Source organism: Polistes fuscatus, unplaced genomic scaffold (genome assembly GCF_010416935.1).
Source record: "Polistes fuscatus isolate 324 unplaced genomic scaffold, CU_Pfus_HIC Scaffold4, whole genome shotgun sequence".
In the NCBI taxonomy this organism is placed as follows: domain Eukaryota; kingdom Metazoa; phylum Arthropoda; class Insecta; order Hymenoptera; family Vespidae; genus Polistes; species Polistes fuscatus.
The window spans coordinates 4,164,289-4,186,297 of NW_025113118.1; the positions used below are offsets into that span (position 1 = coordinate 4,164,289).

The 22,009-nt window shown below is 27.6% G+C and overlaps 1 protein-coding gene across 3 annotated transcripts; it reads left to right on the top strand.

Moving 5' to 3' along the window:
* Positions 1–4,040: 4,040 nt before the first annotated feature.
* LOC122521081 (arylalkylamine N-acetyltransferase 1-like) lies at positions 4,041–21,681 on the top strand. Of its 3 annotated transcripts, none has more exons than XM_043641517.1 (4): positions 4,041–4,242; positions 18,060–18,333; positions 21,064–21,280; positions 21,446–21,681. In XM_043641517.1, the coding sequence occupies exons 2-4, from the start codon at positions 18,084–18,086 to the stop codon at positions 21,642–21,644; spliced, it is 666 nt and encodes a 221-aa protein (XP_043497452.1). In that variant the 5' UTR covers positions 4,041–4,242; positions 18,060–18,083; the 3' UTR covers positions 21,645–21,681. The 3 variants fall into 3 exon arrangements, with proteins under 3 accessions (XP_043497452.1, XP_043497451.1, XP_043497450.1); XM_043641516.1 differs by having other exon boundaries at positions 4,158–4,246; XM_043641515.1 differs by lacking the exon at positions 4,041–4,242 and adding an exon at positions 15,093–15,353.
* The last annotated feature ends 328 nt before the right edge of the window (positions 21,682–22,009 follow it).

The window sequence follows — 22,009 nt, forward strand, 5'->3', positions numbered from 1 at the left end:
GGAGATGATCGCTCGTTGTCATGGCAACGGCTGGCTGCTCCGTGCGCTGCGCGCCGTTTCTACCAAACATTCTATTTGCGCATCCCCGCAAACTAGTCCTCCCATTGGCCAATATTTATTTCTGATTTCAATTATTTATCCGATTACAAATATATTTCATTTTTCATGATTATCATTATTTTCTATTTAGAAAAGTAATAAAAACGTATAATAAAATATTCAATTCAAAGTCTATTACGTAATGGATAATTGCGTAAGCAATAATTATACCGACGGGTCTCGATTCGATCGGTAATTATCATCGCATCTACTTACCGACGAATGATATTGCAGATATTGATCGTAGGTAAATAAAAATCGTACTTTATCGATAATTCTTTTGATCGAAACATTGGTAATGCAGTATTTTATGTGCAAGAGAAGGTATGGTTTGTTTCGATTATCGATAATCGATTAATTGCGTACCCAATCGACATTCGTTACGGAGACAAATGGAAATACAATACGTATAAATATGTAATTACGTGCAAATTCAATTAGATATAACTTTTTTTTTTTACACATGTAGTAAATAATGTCGAACAAATTGGAGAAGACAGTTATATTGGAAATATCGAGAAATGATTATTACCGTGTGGGTGTTTATAGCAGATACGCGACCGGCATCCATACATATGTACGACGCTAACGAAAATGGGGGTGTCATTTGAAGTCTATTAGCATAGTCGCTCGCTATTCGTAAGTATAACGAAGGATTACTAAGGAGAAGGGCTGGAAAAATACGAGGACACGCCTGCGAGATGTCGCGGAGCCACACCTTCGTTATTGTAAGACACAAAAAGTGTAATAGTATCATATTATTCTAACTGGATATTCGTTGGCGAACTGCATAACAATGTTTTTTTATAAAACAACGATACGTTAGACAACCTTGGGGTACCCGTGATCTAAGCGTACATAAGAGGCGTTTCATTTTTTCTTCCTTCCTTTTTTTTTTCTTTTTCTATTTTTTTTTCTTCTTCTTCCCTGCCTCCTCCTCCACCTCGAAGATCTCGTCGATATCCTGCGAGAAGGTTTACCGAACGGGTAAGATTCCTTTCGTCACAGGATAAAAAGCAAATGAGGAAAATGTCAACGTCATTAAAAGCTATATTATTGTAATATGTATACATATATATATAATTCTTTTTATAATACGCGTTGCGGTTTGCGGTCTGCTCATACGTATACTTATGTCCAGTATAAAAACATACTCGACGCGAGTCAGCCATATTGTGGGTGGATTAATACTACCGATAAAATGAAAATAGGAAAGGAAGAAAAAAATCAAATAAAAAGGAAGAAAAAAAAATATGAGGAAGAAGGAGTGAGGGAGAGGGAGAAAGAGCGGGAAAAAAAAAATTGGAAGGAAAAATGGTGGATTGTAGTCAGCCTTGGCATCGTCATTCTCGTAAATCGTATTGTCAATGTGGGACAGATCAATCCAGGGCTAGGAGATATGTACTCGTTGAACATTACAGTAAGGTAGCCATTGCTCTCATTGAACGATTCAATGAATGTGTTCACTCTGTATATTATACATATATATTACAATGGATATGCTCGCGGTTTCCCTAAGCAACCTTTCGAACGAGTTTACATATTATATAAGAGAGAGAGTGAGTCGATGATCCGTCTAACGTTCTATTTACTTCGTTTACAATTACATTTTTTTTCCTTTCCAATTCGCATTATATTGATTACTACATTTTTTGGAATTTTATTTCTATTTGTTCGTTTGTTTGTTTTAGTTGATATTTTTCTTTTCATTCTTTCTCTCTCTCTCTCCTCTTTTTTCTCTTTCTAGTATCTTATCGTATAGTTGTTTTCTTCTTTTCTTTTTTTTAAAATCTAATTAGATTAAGTATACATGATAATGTAGAACAAAATACAACGATTTGTGTATAGCACACAATGTGATGTTGTTATTTGTTCCTCGTAAGAATATAATACTTGACTTTTTTATTTAATTCACACTTTTTCGAATTTTTTTTTATATTTTATAGACAAAAACGATATCGTTTAAAATTAAAATTAATTATTTTATATAAAGATTTATATTTTATACTGGGTACACAAAAAGTTCGTTCAATTTTGTTAATACTTACTTACGGATACTTTCTGCAAAATCAAATATATAAATAAATGAAAATATAAAAATAACGAATTATATTTGTAAATTGGAAAATTACAAATCTTACAAAATTTAATCGGAAAAAGAAAACTCTCTGTTGTGTGTAGGTGCATGCACTACATCGACATTACATCAGATATCATTTTTATCGATTCAAACAAATCGGTATCCTTTCGTTCCCAACGAATTACGTTAACACAAAGAACACTAGAAGGCAACTTCTTGCGTTATTATTTTTCAAACAAAAAATTATTACCGTAATTATACTTCACTATGTTAGTTTAAACGTATTTGTTGTCTAACGTAAGTGCAATGATTCAGAACGGTACTTTATGTGCGTTATCGTTTGTTATTATTTATTTCAATTTATATTTATATTTATACGTCTTTAAAAAAAATCGCAAATTAACGTAAAACTGTAAAAAAAAAAGTTAAACATCGTTTTTTTTTCTTTTATCTTTTCTTGCCATTAAGATAACTTTTCGATAAAAAGATGACAAAATATCGAATATAATAAATATTTTCCCATTTATTTTCAAATAAAATCCTATTTATTATAAATTCGATGTAATCGAAGAAAGAATGGAATAAAAGAAAAAAAAAGAAAAAACCGACGATTGAATAAATTTGTCTCGAACAAATCTCGTACCAATCGGTGTGTTGGAAAATAAATTGTCGGGATATATCGATTGTACCCATCGCAATAAGAAAATTCAAAAGAAATGAGACAATCGTGAAGAAAATAGTCGCTTGGACGTTTCTAAACAATCGCGATAGTTACGCGTTCGTTTGTAACAAATTCACTGAACCGTCAATTTGTATATCATATTAATTAATCAGCCGGATCGAATGTGAATTCAATGGAATGGACGTTAACGTGACATTCTTTGCTATTCAATTAAGAAGTTCACGTTTATCTAACGACCCTATCGGGACTGAGAATGAGTAATAAATATACTTTTACTTTTAATAAAAGATATATAATATGATGTAATATATATATATATATATATTTTAACATGAATTATAAATATCTTCTCTTTTTATTTTCCTTTTATTTTGTTTTTCAATAAATACGAATATCTCGAATTAAAAGATTCATTCGATTTCATACGATTTAAAAAATAATTTATGCTAATTACGTGAGGAATAACAACAAAAAATCAAGCAAACCAAACGACTATCTCATAAAGAAATAACGTAAAGTAAACGCGTTAAGTTGCGGATGATTCATTAAATGCAGCTAGTAAAAATAGTCGTCGTTGTTTTTAGGATCATATTCTCATACGTCACTAGCAATGTAACTACCCGAAGTACTATTATTAGATGGGGATCACGCTTCCTAATCCGATTCAATAAAAAAAATAGATGAAAGAGTAACCCCTCCTTTTTGTCATCATTACATATAGTTAATATAATAATAAAGCATATAATATATGTAAGTGTTTACGTATGAAAATACACATATATATACATATGTACACATATTTATTTATAACGTGTGTATGTGTGTTTGTATATATATAAATATGTATATATATTTATAAACGTTACGTATGTTGTATCTATATATATATATATATAACACATATTTATTTATAATATGTGTGTGTGTGTTTGTGTATATATAAATATGTATGTAATATATTAACGATTTATATGTAGTTATATATTGTTATATATAACCGTACCACATATACATACGTGTTGTATATATATGTGTATATGTATATATATGTATGTGTACTACGTAGGTATCTATATATGTGTGTATATATATTTAGATACTCTCGACGAAGGGATATTACGCGGCCGGATGGTAATGACCCTCCCTGCCGATGCGATGATCATCCTTCTTGTATTTGCAGTACGTAACTAACCATAGGCCAAAGGGGACACGATCTACGTACCGTGATCGACAAATCCCTAATAACTCGATCATTTTTTTTTTCTTTTCCTTATACCCATATTTTATCTCCACTCATTCTTTTTTTCCCACTTGGCGTGTTGTGCACTACGGGTGTGTGCATTTATCTCTCGACACTTCTTCCTCGATAGGACGATTAAAAGTAGGTGAGTGTGCGAAATTCATAACTTTTGTTTTTTTTTTTTTCTTTTTTTTTTTTCTTTTCTTTTCTATGACATTTCTTTTAAATAATTTAATTCGTTTATCGACGAAATTTTTTTATGAAGAAATTCTTTTCTTATTTTTTTTCTTACATAATTATTTTTTCGTTTCGATAACGTTTAAGGGTACGATCTTTGAAAATTATATAAATCATTCATTGATTTGAATTAATTTTATTGCGTTATTCTCGTTTCATAAATTCGCATTATCGTTATTGAAGATAAGTTATCGTTGTCGACATGGACACTATAATATATCATTTTATATTATGAAACCAATTAGTTGCATATTGCGTCTCAATTTATTCTGCAATAATGTTAAACTAACGGGCCGTTCAGTTTTTTGTTTTGTTTTTGTAATTAAACGTTTTAGAACAAGAAACATTAATCCTAAGTATACAATATATATATATATATACAGAATCTTCCACCTAATTACACCACCTTAAATGTATCACTTATTTCGTACGATAGAAAAAAAAATGTCAGAGAAAGAAAATATTTTGTTCGAAGGCGCCAATACGGTGATGGACCGAATTTTATTCTCGATGTCATTTTTTTGTCGAGATTTCAAGGTCATTGTATGTTTCTTAAATGGGACTGCATACTTTCACTGCAACAATCTTATAGCTTGTAAAGAAACGAATCAAACGAGATGCAATATTTTAACCTTTACCGAAAAAATTGTGAAATGTTGCATCTTGTACGAGAGAAGATTTTTTGCTTGCATGAGTGTTTTACACGTTGATTTGCATTTTTTCCTTTATTTACCGTCCCACGAGCGCGTATTTAAGTTACTGACAAACATTTCACGATTTTCTCGGTAAAAGTCACTTATATATATTTATTTTTTTTTTTATTATAATAGTAATACTTCTCGTAACTATTGATTCAATTTACTCATTGAATCACTGAACAAATTACAGGAACTAGAATTTGAGCTTAAATAAATATCTTTTTTTTTCTTTTTTAATTATTTTTGAATTTATTGATACATTCTTGTTTATAAAAAAACTAATATTGTTTAATCAATTTTCGTAATATTATTTAATTATTATTATAATTTGATAACTAAATAAAGAACGTTTAAATTACATACTTCAATTTTTTTTTATTGTTGGTATAAGTCAAGCATAATTTAGATCGTTCAAATAACACTTGTGATAAATTATAATTAATATTATGATTAATGTGTATAATTTTAATAAATCTTTTTAATCGGTTTAATAATTCGCAGTTAGATATTAACAATGATTTGTTTTTTTTTATTTATAAATTAAAAAATTTTAATTTAATTTTAAGAATTATTTATATTTTATAAAATATAACATTTTTTTGGTGAAACAAAAGAAGGAGAAAAAAGAAACAAACGGTCTCTGGCGACTTTTGCTAATTCTTTCCGATTCATTAATTTTTGTTTCATTAATAACGAGACACGTGGAAAAAACGACGTCGATCGATTGCAGAAACATTAAATTACATTTTATCATTATGCGTATCAATTCATTTTGTTCTTGTTGTTTTTTATAACGATCTCATTACCATCGATTACCGTATTACCATTAAGTCGATAAAACAAAAAAGAAAAAACAGAAATGAAAAAAAATTGTATTCGTAAAAGTTTACAACCGTTAAATCGTTATGCCAGTTTTTAATAATTGAGTTCTATTACTTCATGCAATGTCTTGATAAAGGGAAAATGAATAATAAATGATTATAACAACAATATCGAGAGGCGTTAATGTTAACTGCTCATTAATTAGGGTGGAGAACAAAAAATACACTTACAGACAACAACAAAAAAAGAAATATTTCCTCAGTTAACAAATGGTTAACATTATATTTGTTATGTAACAATTTATAACACGAAATTTATAGATTTATTTTTTTTTATTTAAAAGAAACAAATTTTCGTATAAAAATTTTTTGAAGAAAATTAAAATAAAATAATAATCTTGAGAAAAACGTTTTTACACTCGAATCACCGTAAGATAAGGCGTTGATTATAATTAAAAAAAGAAGAAAAAATATATATATACATAATAAAATATAAACGTTATCTTTTCAAAATTCTTAGTAAACGTTTTTACAGGATATAAATATTCTTAGAAAAATTATTTGAAAAAATCTTTCGAACATGTTTATTCGTTCAAAGGTAATTAAATAAATCGTGTCGATAATATAAAAACAATTCTTTGTTGCATAAATTACAAATAGCCTTTCAGATCAACAATTCAGATAATTTTCCTAATATAATTTAATCATTTGAAAAATAATGATTATTCTTGTAAAAGGTTTATTGTTACAAATAAAAAAATAATAAAATAATATAAAATAAAATAATATAAAAAAAAGTAATATAATATAAAAATAATAATAAAAAGTTATTAGTTATAGTTAATATAAAAATATATATATACATATATACATATATATATATATACATAACTAAAATTAACAACTTTTATTATAATCACACAAACTGTCAGTTTCTTAATTTCATTTATTACGAATGATTCGAAAAGTAATGAAAATGCAAAACAAGTACATAATATGATTTATCGGTAGGCGTGTTACACGTGATATACATATACATGATTATTAAAATTTATTTATAAGATTAGAAAAAGGAAGGAGAAGAAAAATGAGAAAGCGAGAGACAAAGAGAGAAAGAGAGGGAGAGAAAAGATATTAGCTGCATTAGATTTACGGTATGAGTGTATATCAAAAGGTGATCAGGGGGATATTATTAAAATTATAGATACCCTTTGTTTATAATGAAATATTTAAATAACGTATAAAAATATGTTTCAACGGAGACTTTAATTATGTTTTCAATACGTAAGAGAGGTAGGAAACGTATGATTATCGTATACCGAGAACACGAAGGCAGGTGCACTAGTTTATAAAATTATGATATTGAATAGGATAAAAAGAATAATAGAAGAACAAAAAGAAAAAGATGAACGAGAGGAACAAGAATAAGGAGGAGGGGGAAGAGGAAAAGGGTGTGGGGGATGGGGGAGGTGTAAACTTTATTACGAACGATTCTGATGCATGATGGCATTGGGTTCAATAGTAATTAATACGCTTACATTACATGTCAGTTAATAGATTCATTACACGCGAGAAGTTACGTTCGTTCCTTTCAAGGTGATCAGGAATATACTCTTGGTCACTCTTGTCTCTCATCGTTTATTCGCCAACTTATTTATTTTTATTTCTATGAAAACACAATTTCTTTCTTTCTTTCTTTTTCTTCATCCTACCTTTTTATTTTCAACCTTTTCTTTTTCTTCTTTTTTTGCTTTTTCTTCTTCTTCTTCTTCTTCTATCTCTTCTTTCGCAGATTTTTTTTTTTTTACCACTCAACAACACAGCTCACCTAACGTTAGATCATTTCACACCTTCCGCGATTGATCGAATGCCATACTCGCGCGATAGTTCTCGTTCCTGACATATGTAAGATATATAAATAGATTTAAATGAAGCAATTTTCTAAATTAAATCACACTATTTCTTTTTTTTCTATTTTTTTCTATCTTTGTTTTATTTTTTGTTTTCTTTTCTTTTCTTTGTCTTTTTCGTTCAATTTGTGCAAAGGGATTTATCGTTACTTTGATACCAATAAATTTACATTTTGGTAGTTCGATATTATTATATTTTAATTTAGTTTTAAGAGTAATATAATATAACGTAATATAAATAAAAAAAAATAGAAAAAAAAGAGCAAAACTGCGACACGGGAGGCTCAATAAAATTATCGTTTATTGTTTCGCACGAAAAATGACGATTACGCTAATACTCGTAACAATGTGTGCGTATGTGTATGTGTGTGCGTTTGTGTGTGTTATTAAAATTATAAAATATATTTTATATTATTATTTATATATAATTATATTATATATAATTATATATATTAATTTATATATATATAATTTTATTATATTATATATATTAATTTTTATATATATATTATAATTTTTTTTAATTATATTATATATTATATTAATATATTATAATTTATATATATACATTACATAAATTATATTATATATAATTATTTATATTATATAAAATTATATCGTTAATTCGAAGGACGAACAAAAACAAAAAAAAGAAATACTTAATGCGATACTTAATCTTTTCGTAGTAATAAATTTTCTGATACTATTATCCGTATGATGTCACGTTAAAAAAAAAAAAAAAAAAAAAAAAAAAAGAAATGAACAATTTTATTGTATTTCCTTTTAATCAATATCAAAGAAAGAGGTGGAACGCGGAAAAATTCTCTCGAACGCACGTGACAAAAATATAATTCTGAAAGATCCGATTTATTATAACGATTTACTTACGATAATAAATTTAAAAGGATAAAATCAAGAAAGAGAAAGAAGAAAACTATTACGATCCGTTTTTGTATGATTTATTGTTGCCCACGTTCATTTTATAATACATATAAGTACGTAGCCGGTTACCTTGTGAATTGTTCTAAACAAAAACGTAAATGGATAAATAAAAAAAGAAACGAGAAAAAAAAAAGAAAAAAAAAATCAAACGCGAAGATAGGATTCGATCGAAGCGACGAGCCTCTCGTTTTTTCTTCCTTTTTTTTTAATGAGAGATCGATATGATCTATCGATCGATAGATAGATCGACACCTACCGATTCTTTTTTTTTTTTTTATTAACAACTATGAACGCAAAGATAATTGTTTTTCCTTATAAACGTTGAATAAAAAAGTGTCTAACTGTTGACAGAAACAGTTGGATTTTTTCTTCTTCTTCTTCTTCTTTTTTATCTTCTCGTATTCACTTGTCTCTTCTTTTTTTCTGTTTTTTTTTTTTTTATTTTTTTTATTTTTTTTTTTTTTTAAATTATCGCATTATCTATCGCCAATATCTGGGAACAAAAATATTCGTACGCGAGAGAGTAATTTACAATTCAATAAGTTATTCGTATCTTACACTTCGCGTTTCCTGGAATCAACATGCGCGGTGTTATATATTCGAAAGATATTTGCATGAAAGAGTCGTACAATTAAATTCTAACTTACATTTATTTACGTAGCCTAAAGAAAAAAGAAAAAAAATAAAAAAAAATAAAATAAAGAATAATAATTACCGTTCGAAATGATTAATAGAGATTAATAATGTTTTTATATAACATTAACGGAGAATACATACACGGTTGTATTGTTTAAATGTCATTTGATCTCAAATTTTTTTCTATCTTTTTTTTTATATTACATTATTTTTTAATAATTTTCGAAGAAAATTATTGGATTCCACATTATAGTTTAAATATTTTCTAAAACGTTTTTTCGTACAATTTCACTACGTTCAAACGTTCGTATATTATTATAATTATAACTTAAAACGCTTACGCTTCGTCAAAACAAATATAAGTGTTATCACAACGTTCTGTCGAAATTCGTTTAATTATAATTGCGAGAGAGAGAGAAAAAATGTGCGTATTTAAAAAAGGAGAAATAATTGCCGTTGAAAAAATAAAATAACGAAAGTTATTTATTTGAGCGTTATCTTTTCGAAGTAAAAAAAAATTCAAGGGCAAATTCGCGACGACAACGACGACTATAACGAAGACGCACAAAAATTCGTCAAATTTTTCCAAGGAAAGATTTGTTTGAATTTTTATCAGCAAATTTCAATATTTCATATGAAATAGTAGAAGTGTTTAATTCTGTATGCAAACCAAAGTATCATAAGTGCATTCGTAGATACATATGCACGAACATACGTGTGTGTATGTACCCATATCGTGTACATAGATCTATCTTTGTCTATCTTTCAAATCAACTGGCTTTTGCACATTTTATTTTATTTATTTATTTTTTTGTTTTCAATCACTCACCTATTTAACTTTTATACAATTCATATTTCTATAAAGTTACTAACGTTACTCAACGTGAGCACCGATCCTGGTACGAACTGGAACAACCTGGGGTTGGAAAAAACAAAACAAAAAATACAGAAACATTAAAAAAAAACTATTGAAATGGTAGAATATGATTTCTTTTTTAAAGTTACTTATACAACAACACAATATAGATCGCGCCTACTACTGTCAATGACTGTATTTTTTAGCAAGACTTTTAATTACGCACATAAGATAATTTATATCTTCAATCATATAATTGCGATATACATTTTATATAATACTTATATAATCTGATAAAAAGAGAGAGAGAGAAATAGATACATTTTTTAATATGTAAATACAAAATATTTGTTACAATTTTGTAACTAAACGTATCGTTCGAAGAAAACTTTATTACGAAAAGCCCCCCCATAAAAACAAAAGAAAAGAAATTAGTTGCGAATAACGACGAAACAAACGAATAAATTTATATTTCGTCTGATCGATTAATTGTTTCAAAATTCCCCCACCCCACCGCCACCTTCTGCCACCACTAAAAAAAACCCGAAAAACAACCAAGAAATTGATGTCAAAAAGAAGATTACAAAATTTGTATCAGTCAGATCGTAATTATAAAATACATCATTATAATCTAGTCACATTGTATAATTCAATAGATTCAGCTCGATGACCCTTACTCGGGATAAACAATATAATTGTTTCGACGTGACCTTGATAATGCAACCGAGACCCGACGTGATGATCTTTGACGTTGATCTGAAAGATTATAAATATGAAGGAAACAATAGTTTTGTCGAGGTCAAAAGAGGATTCTCTCGTGTTACCGCATCCGGTTAGTTCTGAAGATATATATGTATAATAAACTAATGTCTAATGTTTCAAGTAAACGTATAGAGAGGAGTTAATCCATCGTGGTTGATCGTTTCATTTATCGAAGGTCAAGACGATTATCGATTGATCGGTAATATCGATCCGAACGGAAATCCTTTGAATTTCCGAAGGATCCAGCCTTATAGATTTATCGTAATAAAAAAAAAAAATCCATTTCCCGTATAGGGGAAGGATTATTATTATTATTATTATTATTATTATTATTATTATTATTATTATAATAATCATCATCGATGTTAGAGTAATATATCCCAGTTGTTTGTTCAATCATTCGCATTAAATTACAAAATTTTTCTGTTTTCTTTTTAAATAATACGTTATATAACCACAGATGTTAGGTAAACGATCAACTTACGAGCAATAACCTTATCCCGTTTGAATCCGGTTTAAAATTTATGGCACACCTTGTTAATCTAGTATACACTTACGACTACCTTTTACTTTTAGATCGAGAACAATAAACATTAATACTAATCGAATATATCATTGTCTTAAATTGATCGAATTATTGGTATAATTATGTATATATATTTTTGACAACTTTTTTTGTTTGTCCAATTTTAAGTTCAAGTTTGTTACATTTGTTTTTGTTTTTTTTTGTTTTTCATATTTTTAAAGCTCCAGTCAAAATAGCCGGCCAGTTTTATTTATACATCTTCTTTTTATTTGTATTATAAATTAGACGTTATTAATTTTGGTATAATTTTTAATAATTGTTTATTCGATCAAAGAGGAGACCGGTTTTGATTTTCGAAAAAAAAGAAAAAAAAAGAAAAAAAAAGTAAAACAATGAATTCAAATACAATCGTGATTTCGTTTTATTATTCGTCATCCAAGAAATATATCATTTCTTTGTTTCTTCGATCATTTTCGAGGAAACAAAAAATGTATTATTTAGTTTTATTATTTTATCCACACACACAATGTATACCTTTTTTATAATTATTATCATGAATCTCGACAAACTTGGACTTTCTTGTATGTTTGATTTAAAAAAAAAAACCCCAAAAAAAAGAGATCTAAAATATGTACTTGGAATGAACATTTTTGGTATATACATTGTTTAAAAAAAATTGATTGATTGATTGATTGATTGATTGTTTTATAAGATATTTATAGAACTTATTTATTTAGATTAAAATTGATCTTTGAAAATTCTAAAATACCGGATATATTTATTTATTGTTCATCAAAGTCGCGTTTGATCTCAAACCATTTAGATAAATCCTCGAATATAAAGTAATCTCATTTTTGTTCAATATCAAAAGATTATTCAAGGATCAAAGCTTTCACAAGATCACTTATATCCTCGATCCAAAATGATTCATCTTACGTGAACGTAAAGCTTCTAGGATAATTTTCAAACGGATACGCCTATCAAAGACATTATCTTTCAAGGTATATATATATATACCTACTATATAACATATTTACCTACTATTGTCACGTGATGAAAGTTAGATAATTAATAATTTGTCATTATTATTTTTTTTTTCCACATTCATCGTGTGCTACGTTAATCTAACTAACTGCTATTTGCCTATTTATATTCTTTGAATGATCTCGAACTATCTTAAAAACCTTATTATTTATGCATATTAATATTAATATTACTCGATCAATCGATTATCATAATATCGATATATCATTTTGCTCTATTAAATATTTTTTATTTCAATGTTAAAAATTTAAAAAAAAAAAAAAAACTAAATCCTTAGTTATAGTTAGGCCGTTCGTTTCTTATTAATCGATATTTAAATGTTACAAAAGGTTCTCTCCTTGCATTAATGTTAATTTCTGTAATAACGTCCTTTTAAAGTATACGGAACGATCGATAAGATACATGCTTTCAATTTTTATGTACGTTTCTTCTACCTATATCACAAATCTCCACACATATTTATACGTATAATCTTTTCTTATACTTACGTGTATATAGAAATACTGCATACGCAACAGGTGTATGCACATGTAACACATAAATAGATCTACATTTATATTAACATTACATGTACGTTCTTATTTACCCATATATACACAATTTCATCGCATTTACTTACTTACACATACAAACGTATAAATCTTACGTTTCTATTTACACATCTATATATATACATTATATGTATTTATTTACACACATACACACATATATATATGCATCGTACGTACTTACACACACATATATATACATGCATCGTACGTACTTACATATACTTACATGTGAATTAATACTTACGTTATACCAATGTATATATATATATATATATAGATTAGGTACACAGGTACTAAATCGTAGGTTCGCTAACATAAATGGCCTTTAAACTTCAAACGAGGAATGCTATAGTCTTGAGAACGCATATACATCGAGATATAATAAATAAAATAATACTTGAAAAGATTGTAACCTCGCGAACAAGCAACAACCTTCCTTGCACGCACCTAATTTATAACAAGCACCTTCGAAAAATAAAAACGTTCCAATTTAATCCGATCGTCGTCCATTGACCGACGTTTTTATCATTCTCTTCCGTTCAATTTTGTATTTATCTATTCACATCCGCAATCCATATACTGGGTGTTTTTCTTTATGTTTTATATTAGAAATCAAATGGGACGAATGTTAGTTTAAAAAAAAGGAATACAATTTGTTTGTAACGTTTAATCGTAAGATTTGTTTAGATATTGTTATCCCAAAATGAAAATAAAACACCCTGTATATTCTTTTTATGCTAACTAACCAAAAGAAAATATATAAATATATTACAATACAATCCAATATAATAATATTGATTTTAATTTTGGAATCGTAATAATTTATTAAAACCCCTGTTACACCAAAATGAAAATAAGACACCCTGTATATCCTTTTTATGCTGCTAACTAACAAGAGAAAATATATAAATATATTACAATACAATTCAATATGATAATGTTGCTTTTAATTTTAGAATCGTAAACATTTATTTAGACTCCTGTTATATCAAGATGAAAATAAAACATCCTGTATAACCTTTGTATGCTAACTAACAAGAGAAAATATATAAATATATTACAATACAATTCAATATGATAATGTTGCTTTTAATTTTAGAATCGTAATCATTTATTTAGACTCCTGTTATATCAAGATGAAAATAAAACATCCTGTATATCCTTTTTATGCTTAACTAACAAGAGAAAATATATAAATATATTACAATACAATCCAATATGGTAATGTTCCTTTTAATTTGCAAATTATAATAATTTATTAAGACCCCTGTTACACGAAGATGAAAATAAGACACCCTGTATACCCTTTTTATGCTAACTAATCAAAAGAAAATATATTACAGTACAATCCAATAAGAAAAATATTGATTTTAATTTCGTAATCGTAATAATTTATTAAAACCCTTGTTACACCAAGATGAAAATAAGACACCCTGTATATTCTTTTTATGCAAACTAATCAAAAGAAAATATATTACATTACAATCCAATAAGATTAATTCGTAATGATAATAATTTATTTAGATCATATTGTACTAAAATATAAATAAAATGAGACACCCTGTAATACTTAGGATCCTTAGATATCATAATGCAAATGACATTGGCACGGATCTTTATCCGGGCATCCTAAACTGCATTCATAGTTCCGTATTTGTCCCTGAACCTGTAAGAACAGTTCTTGTGCCATTCGTTACCGAGCGTCTATATAAGAAAGGAGGACGTCCTATCGCAAAGCACAGTGTTAGATTACGTTAGTCGTCGTCGTCGTCGTCGTCGTTGTCGTCGTTGTCTTTGTCTTTGTCGTCGACGCATAATACAACGAACAAACTAATCGTATTTAATTGATTTTATAAACCGACGACATAACCAAACAAAACAAAAAAATATAAAACGTTTCAAATTTTGTTTTTTTTCGATTTTTCATTCAATTAACTTTTTTTATTCCATATTTCTTTCCTCTTCATTTCAACTTTCATCCGTGTTATAATACAATTTTGTCTACGTATTTTCTAAAAATTCATAAGAACGAAAAAGAAAACGTAAAAATAATACAAAATATAAGCAAATAGTTTTCCCATCGTTCATTAAAAGCGCGTATTCGTTCGGTAAGAGTAATCAAAATAAGAAAAAAGTTAAGAATTCATCAATCATGGAGACCATTTTGGCGAACACGTTGTCCAAGACGGCGCTAATTGGGGAATCTAACATCGAACAGAAGAGCAAAACTAATTTTGCTAACGATGCTAAGAAAATGACGAGATACTCGGTAATGTTATCACTCAATATGTTTATATTTTTATATTCATTTGCTTCATTATTATTATTATTATTATTATTATTATTATTATTATTATTATTCATTGTAATAGTTAAACGGTTAACATTTTATCGAAGAGAAAGGTAATGGATTGTACTGAACACATTGGTATATATTTTACGTGTACGTGTATAAATATATATATGTATACCAAATGACCTATTTAATTGTCTCGAAAGAATCTGATTGGTACGTTCTTATCAAAGAAATATTATAGAAATATTTATAATCGATTATTACGGCATACGATGGATGATACCAACGTAATCGATTATCTCGTTCTATTTTTTCTTTTATGAAACCAATTGAGTAATCCTATTGTGTATTTTTTAGCTCATACTTATCGACTATCAATAATTGAGTATAATTTTTAAACCGATTATTTCCCCCCATGCATAAGTCATATTTAATGACATAATAATAATAATAATAATAATAATAATAATAATTGTTTAGTTATGTCATATATGTTAGATAGACACATAGACGAGACCAAATTTTAATCGTTGTTAGCTAACAAATCCTTTTCTTCTTTTTTTTTTTTGTAACATTATAATTCTAACGATTACTTAATCGAAATAATTTCACAATATCTTCTGTATTATATGCTTGACGATTTATACAAGCGTTCAAATCGATAAATTACTTTTTCAAATGTTTGTCAAACATCAAAATGTTTCGTACAAATGAAAAAAATGTCACGTCATTTCGTTATTCCTGCGTATTATAAGATTACAATTAACTAAACCACAAAACGTTTATTCGTATTACGACAAAACAGATAAGAACTAATTTCGGTGAATATGAAATAATAATAATTATAATAATAATAATGATAATAATAAAAAAAGACAAGAAAAACATAAGAGAAAGAAAAATATGATTTACAAAGATAACAATGTAAAGTATACTATTATTACAAAAATTTGGACAAATCGTTGAGAAAAAAAGGGAAAAAACTAGATCAATGACGATCTAGTTTTATTGATCTAATTCTAAGTAATAGATACGCCGTAGACGCCGTTGACCGGGCGCAAACGAGGAGCATGATCTAAAGAGATGAAAAAAAACAAATGTGGAATGAGAAACGAAGAAGGGGGTTAAATAAAAAAGGAAAGAAAAAAGAAAAAGAAAAATAAGAAAAGAAAAGAAAAGGAAAAACACACGGAAGAGGAGACAGAACACACACACACACACACACACAGACACAGACAGACAGACACATACGTGCGGAGGCGCACGAGCAAAACGAAACGTCCGTGTCAATTTTCGCGATGATACTAACGCACTATTATTAACAATAAGAATAATGTCGCGTGTGAAAACACGTTAATTGAATTCTCCAAGCGAAAACAAGCTAAAAAGAAGATGACGAATGTTATACACGCTTGCTTTATGCGCTTATTTGCGAAACAATTGTATTTGTATGAAAGCACACATCGTTTATGTGTACGTTTATGTGTATATTGATATACGTATTGGGTTGGGTTCCACACACACAGGATAGGAACTTTTATTAAGAAAAAATATTAACTTATATGTTTGAGAGGCAACGAGATAAATAATAAATTGAACACGTTACGAAATGACTTTTATCGGATCAATTCGATATTATATTCGTTTATAAGTGTAAACAGCACGCGTTTTTAATATATTTATACGTTTGGAAAATGTATGCATATTTTGTTTATCGTTATTAAGAGTGATTAAAACAAAAACAAAAATTGAATTTATAATACTCGTCAAGAAGACGAATTACAAATGTCTATCTTTTAACGTGGGTCATTTTTAAATGTATCAGTTCGCTGTAAATCAAGTAGAATTATTTATGACTCGTTCGATATCGTAAGTCAGTTTCTTGGTAACGTATTGAATGTACACAAAGGAATTTGCTTAGAAGTATACTAGTTCAAGAAATATTTGAAAGTGTTAGTAAGTAGATATCGGAATTGTATTCACAAATGGCAGAAAGATATACATATATATATATATATATATATATATATATAGAATATATATTATTTATACGTATTATGTTTGCATCTATGAAATCATTTTTGTTAATAAACTTATATTGACAATTTTGAATTAATATATTTCTATGTAAATATTCCTATGTTTAGATTAAATATATTATTGAAAGACTCGTTTTACTATATGGAACGTTCATAAATAATGAAACTTAATTAAAAACCTTTTTTTTTGTTAATCATCTTATATGCAAAAATACTATTGTATGTATATATTTGTTAATATATTATACGGGTATAATATTATCTATACAAAATTTTATTTCAAGATATGAATCATTAATTGGTGTTGTTCAAAAAGAATAATACTTATATTTTAAAATAACTTTCAAACTAACCAAATTTATTACTTTTTGTTTAGTTCATTAAATAACTTTTGTAACGCCCTGTACTAATAATATATATATTTATTGTTTATTCAGATAATAAATATAAAATATGTCAACGTTATAATTATTGGCTAATCTAAGGCGCATACGAGGAATTTGCAAAAAATATATGATAATGAAAAAAAAATAAAAAGAGAAGAAATTATCAATCGTATCAGAGAACGGGATGGTTTTTATCTTCTGTTTGAGAAAGCTATAATACAAAAATAATCATTTAATAATATCTTCATTTACAGTTGGCGGATTCCGGTGATTCCGTGATGAACAACACCGCCATGGATTATCACATTAAAATAATAACGAGGGACGACGAGCACAGGGTATTGAAATTCCTCAGGAGGTTTTTTTTCCGTGACGAACCTCTTAATCAAAGTATCGCATTAATACCGGAAGGTGAAGACAGCACTTGTTACGAGTTGGAAGATTATTGCAGAGATTCATCCCTTGACAATAATTTAAGTTTAATGGCTATATCATCTACCGGTTCAATTATTGGCGTTTTGTTAAACGGTGAGTTTAGAAATATTTTCAACGTGTTTTTTTTTATCAACGTACCCATACGATACATAATAAACTCTTGTGACAGTATATGAGTGTGTGTGTTGTGTATTCGTCGTTTTAATAAAATGCGTATATATGTACACACACACACGTATTATATAAACAAATGAATTTAGTTTGTGTGTGTGTGTGTTTGTTTATTCATCGTCTTAACAAAACGCGTACATATGCATATACACGTGTAATACAAATAAATGAAATTATAAGTTCATGCAACGTGCTCTCTCATCATTCATATTGTTTATGTGAACACACGCGTTATGAATATTAATTTGCATTCGTGTATATGCATATACACGTATGCAACGTGTATATCTATGGAATTTATGCGCAAATATAAGAATGTAGAAATAGAACGAACTAATAGAATGATAAGAACTGTCTAAACAATGTATTATTATAATTGTTAGATATTCGAGAACGCATAATGTGTTACCAAAGTGTACGCAATTATCAATGTTGATATTTGCATAAAACACTTTCTGTAAAACACAATGTTGATTAATTCGTTCTTATATAGAATTAGAATTTCTAATGGGACATTATTTTAACAATAGATCTTTTTCTTTTTTTTTCGTTCAAAATACTTCTTTATCAGATCGCATAATTTATCACAAAGTTTAATGTATGCTACTTTGTAAAATTAATCCTCGCGTAAATTCTCAATGACGTTAAGATTATCTAAATCGGTTTTTATTTAATCTAAGATTTGAATTGATAAAAAAAATGAATGTATAATAAATACATATTAGATACGACAATGTATCTATTACATACTAAGTATAAATAACTTACTAAGAAAACGTATGCAAATCATAGGGTTGGTTTTCTTTACAAATTCAATGGCATAGAAAATATATCGAATCGTTCTTATATAAGATTTAACATTTTCAATAAGATGAATAAGAACAACAAAAATTAATATATTTAAAAATATGACCATTAAAAAATCGTATAATTAATTATACAATTAGAAATGCGAGTGTACTTAAACGCTTTTAAATCTAATTTTCAAATAAATCCGTTCAATTATGCAAGAATTAATAAATCGATACAGATACGCGATTAGAATTTCCAATGGGTGGGGGGGGAGGGGGGATGTGAATTTGTCGATAAAAATCCATATATAAACGACGATGAATAATTAAAAAAAAAAATAAAAAAAAAAAAAATAAAACCCGACGATAAGTATAAATGGCTTATAAAATCCTATTAATATAAAGTTTATGTAATACTATAATTTTCTCAGCGCAAAAGACATTTAATAATAGAAACATTAAATTGACAGATCATTTTAATACGCTATTAGAATTTTCAACAAAGAATACGATTGCGAGATAAAAATGTGTAAAAATAAAAAAAAATAAAAAAAGGAAAAAAAAAATCCAAAAAATATAAGGAAGATTAGATCGCATAATCTGCTATTAGGCGTACATTATTGAAAGTTAATTCCTACATAGATTCAATAACAGACCGATTAGCAAATCATTCTGATCACACGATTAGAATTTTCAACGCCACGAACGTCAAAGATAATGACACGAGATCTGCGGCATTGGAAATAATGATTACCAACGTCCACCGTTTCTAAGATATTCTGATTCTAATACAGTTAAACATTAACGCTAAACGTTTTACAATAGCATTTTTTTGCTTCTTTTCTTTTCTTTTAGTTTTGTTTTATCGATAGACGATATTAGATTTTTAACATAGAATAGCGTGTCGGAAACTAATTAAACGGTTCTTTTCATCTAGATGCCTTCGATGCATATTACCTGTCCGCCGCCAACATACACGCAACAAATGCACATTTATGTGTATGTCTCTCTGTGTGTGTATGTGTGTGTATATATATATGGACATATACTCGCATACTACGAATCCTATTTATCGGAAAATAGATACCCTCATTATTTAGAAATATTCAAATGAGTATCTCGATAAAGGGAGGAGAAGGAAAAAAATAAATAGTATTAAGTAACAACGGTGGATTTAAATGGTCGGTTTCAATACTGTAATGAAGGTGTCGGGAAAAACAATGCTCTTTATCGCGGAGAAGGGATCTTTCAAATCGTTATCTTATATCTAGCCTGTCGTATTTCTTTGTGTTAGTTAAAATATTAACTCTTGCTACGTAAACGTCTAGATAATAAAATGAATCGTTGAAAACGATTCTGAGAAATGCTAAGAATTGGTATCAATTCTAATTTATTATTAACATTTTATGTTATTTATTTCTTTGTTATTGTTTTTATGAGAATTATATATTCATACGTGTGTGTTTGTATATATATATTTATGATCTTTAAAAAAACTTTTTATCGATGAATCTCTGTCTAACGAAGTAACAAAATTTAAATTAGCGTTGAACATTTGTTTTCTATAAAAATAACGAAAGTAACAGAGAGATATTTGTCTTATGATAAAATTTATTAATACACTCTGAACGTGCGAACGCGTATGTGTGTGTGTATCAGTGTCGTACGTATATCATAAAAAAAAGGAGATAAATATTATCAAATTTATTCAAAATATATGCGAGAGTTGATTGACAAGTTTTGAACGTTGACCTTATAAAAGAAAAAAAAAAAAGCATTGATTAAAAACTTTTCGTAGACATGAAATAATTATGCTGTTTATTAATTAATACAAAAATTTGATGCGCTTTTCTATGCTCAGGAAAAATGGATCCCTGCGAAGAGGAGGAACCGGAGTACATACAAAATTGCGAAAATCTAAAATTCAGAAAGATATTAAGGTTTTTGCATTACGTCGATAAGAAAGTAAACGCAGATGGAAAATTTCGAAATCAAAATATATTAGAAATTAGAATAATCTCCGTTGACACTAATTGGAGGGGCAAGGGTATTGCCAAGGCTCTCATTGAAAATACCACGTGAGTATATTATAATTAATTCATTATAAAACCAAAAAAAAGAAACACTATATAAATTAATAATAAACAAAGGTATAAAAATGTTTCAATAATTTTTAATCTATTTTTACTAGTGTCAAATTAGATTTTATTATAATTTTGTTTTTTTTGCTCATGTGTTTTCAGAGAAATCGCAAGAGAACATGGTTTCGATATAATACGAGCCGATTGTTCGTCGATGTTTTCTGGAAAATTATGCGAACGACTTGGTTTCGAAGCGATATTTCAAATTAATTATTCCGATTACCTCGACGAAAATGGAAAACCTGTTTTCTCACCTGATCTTCCACACACGGCTGCTATCACGTATATCAAAAGATTATAAAATCATTTTTTCTAATGAAAAACTTTGAAAATAAAAACAATTCATGTGATTTAATATAAGAAAAAAACAATACAAATTAAGAGTGTAACAATTGAGAAAGAAAAAAAGATCCGATTAGATGTGGATTTGTTTTTTCTTTTTATAATCCAAATGAAACATGTAAATATACGTTTATTGTAATATTACGAACTTAGAATCACGTATCATTATTTTCTTATTGCGAAAAAGATAATTAGATTTTACTTTTTTTTTATGTTTCTTTTTTTTGCGAAATTTCATAAAATATTCCCAAATTTTTATGCATTTAAATCTGAACGACAATAAAATTATTAATTGAAATATATTAAAAATTTAGGAATTTTCAT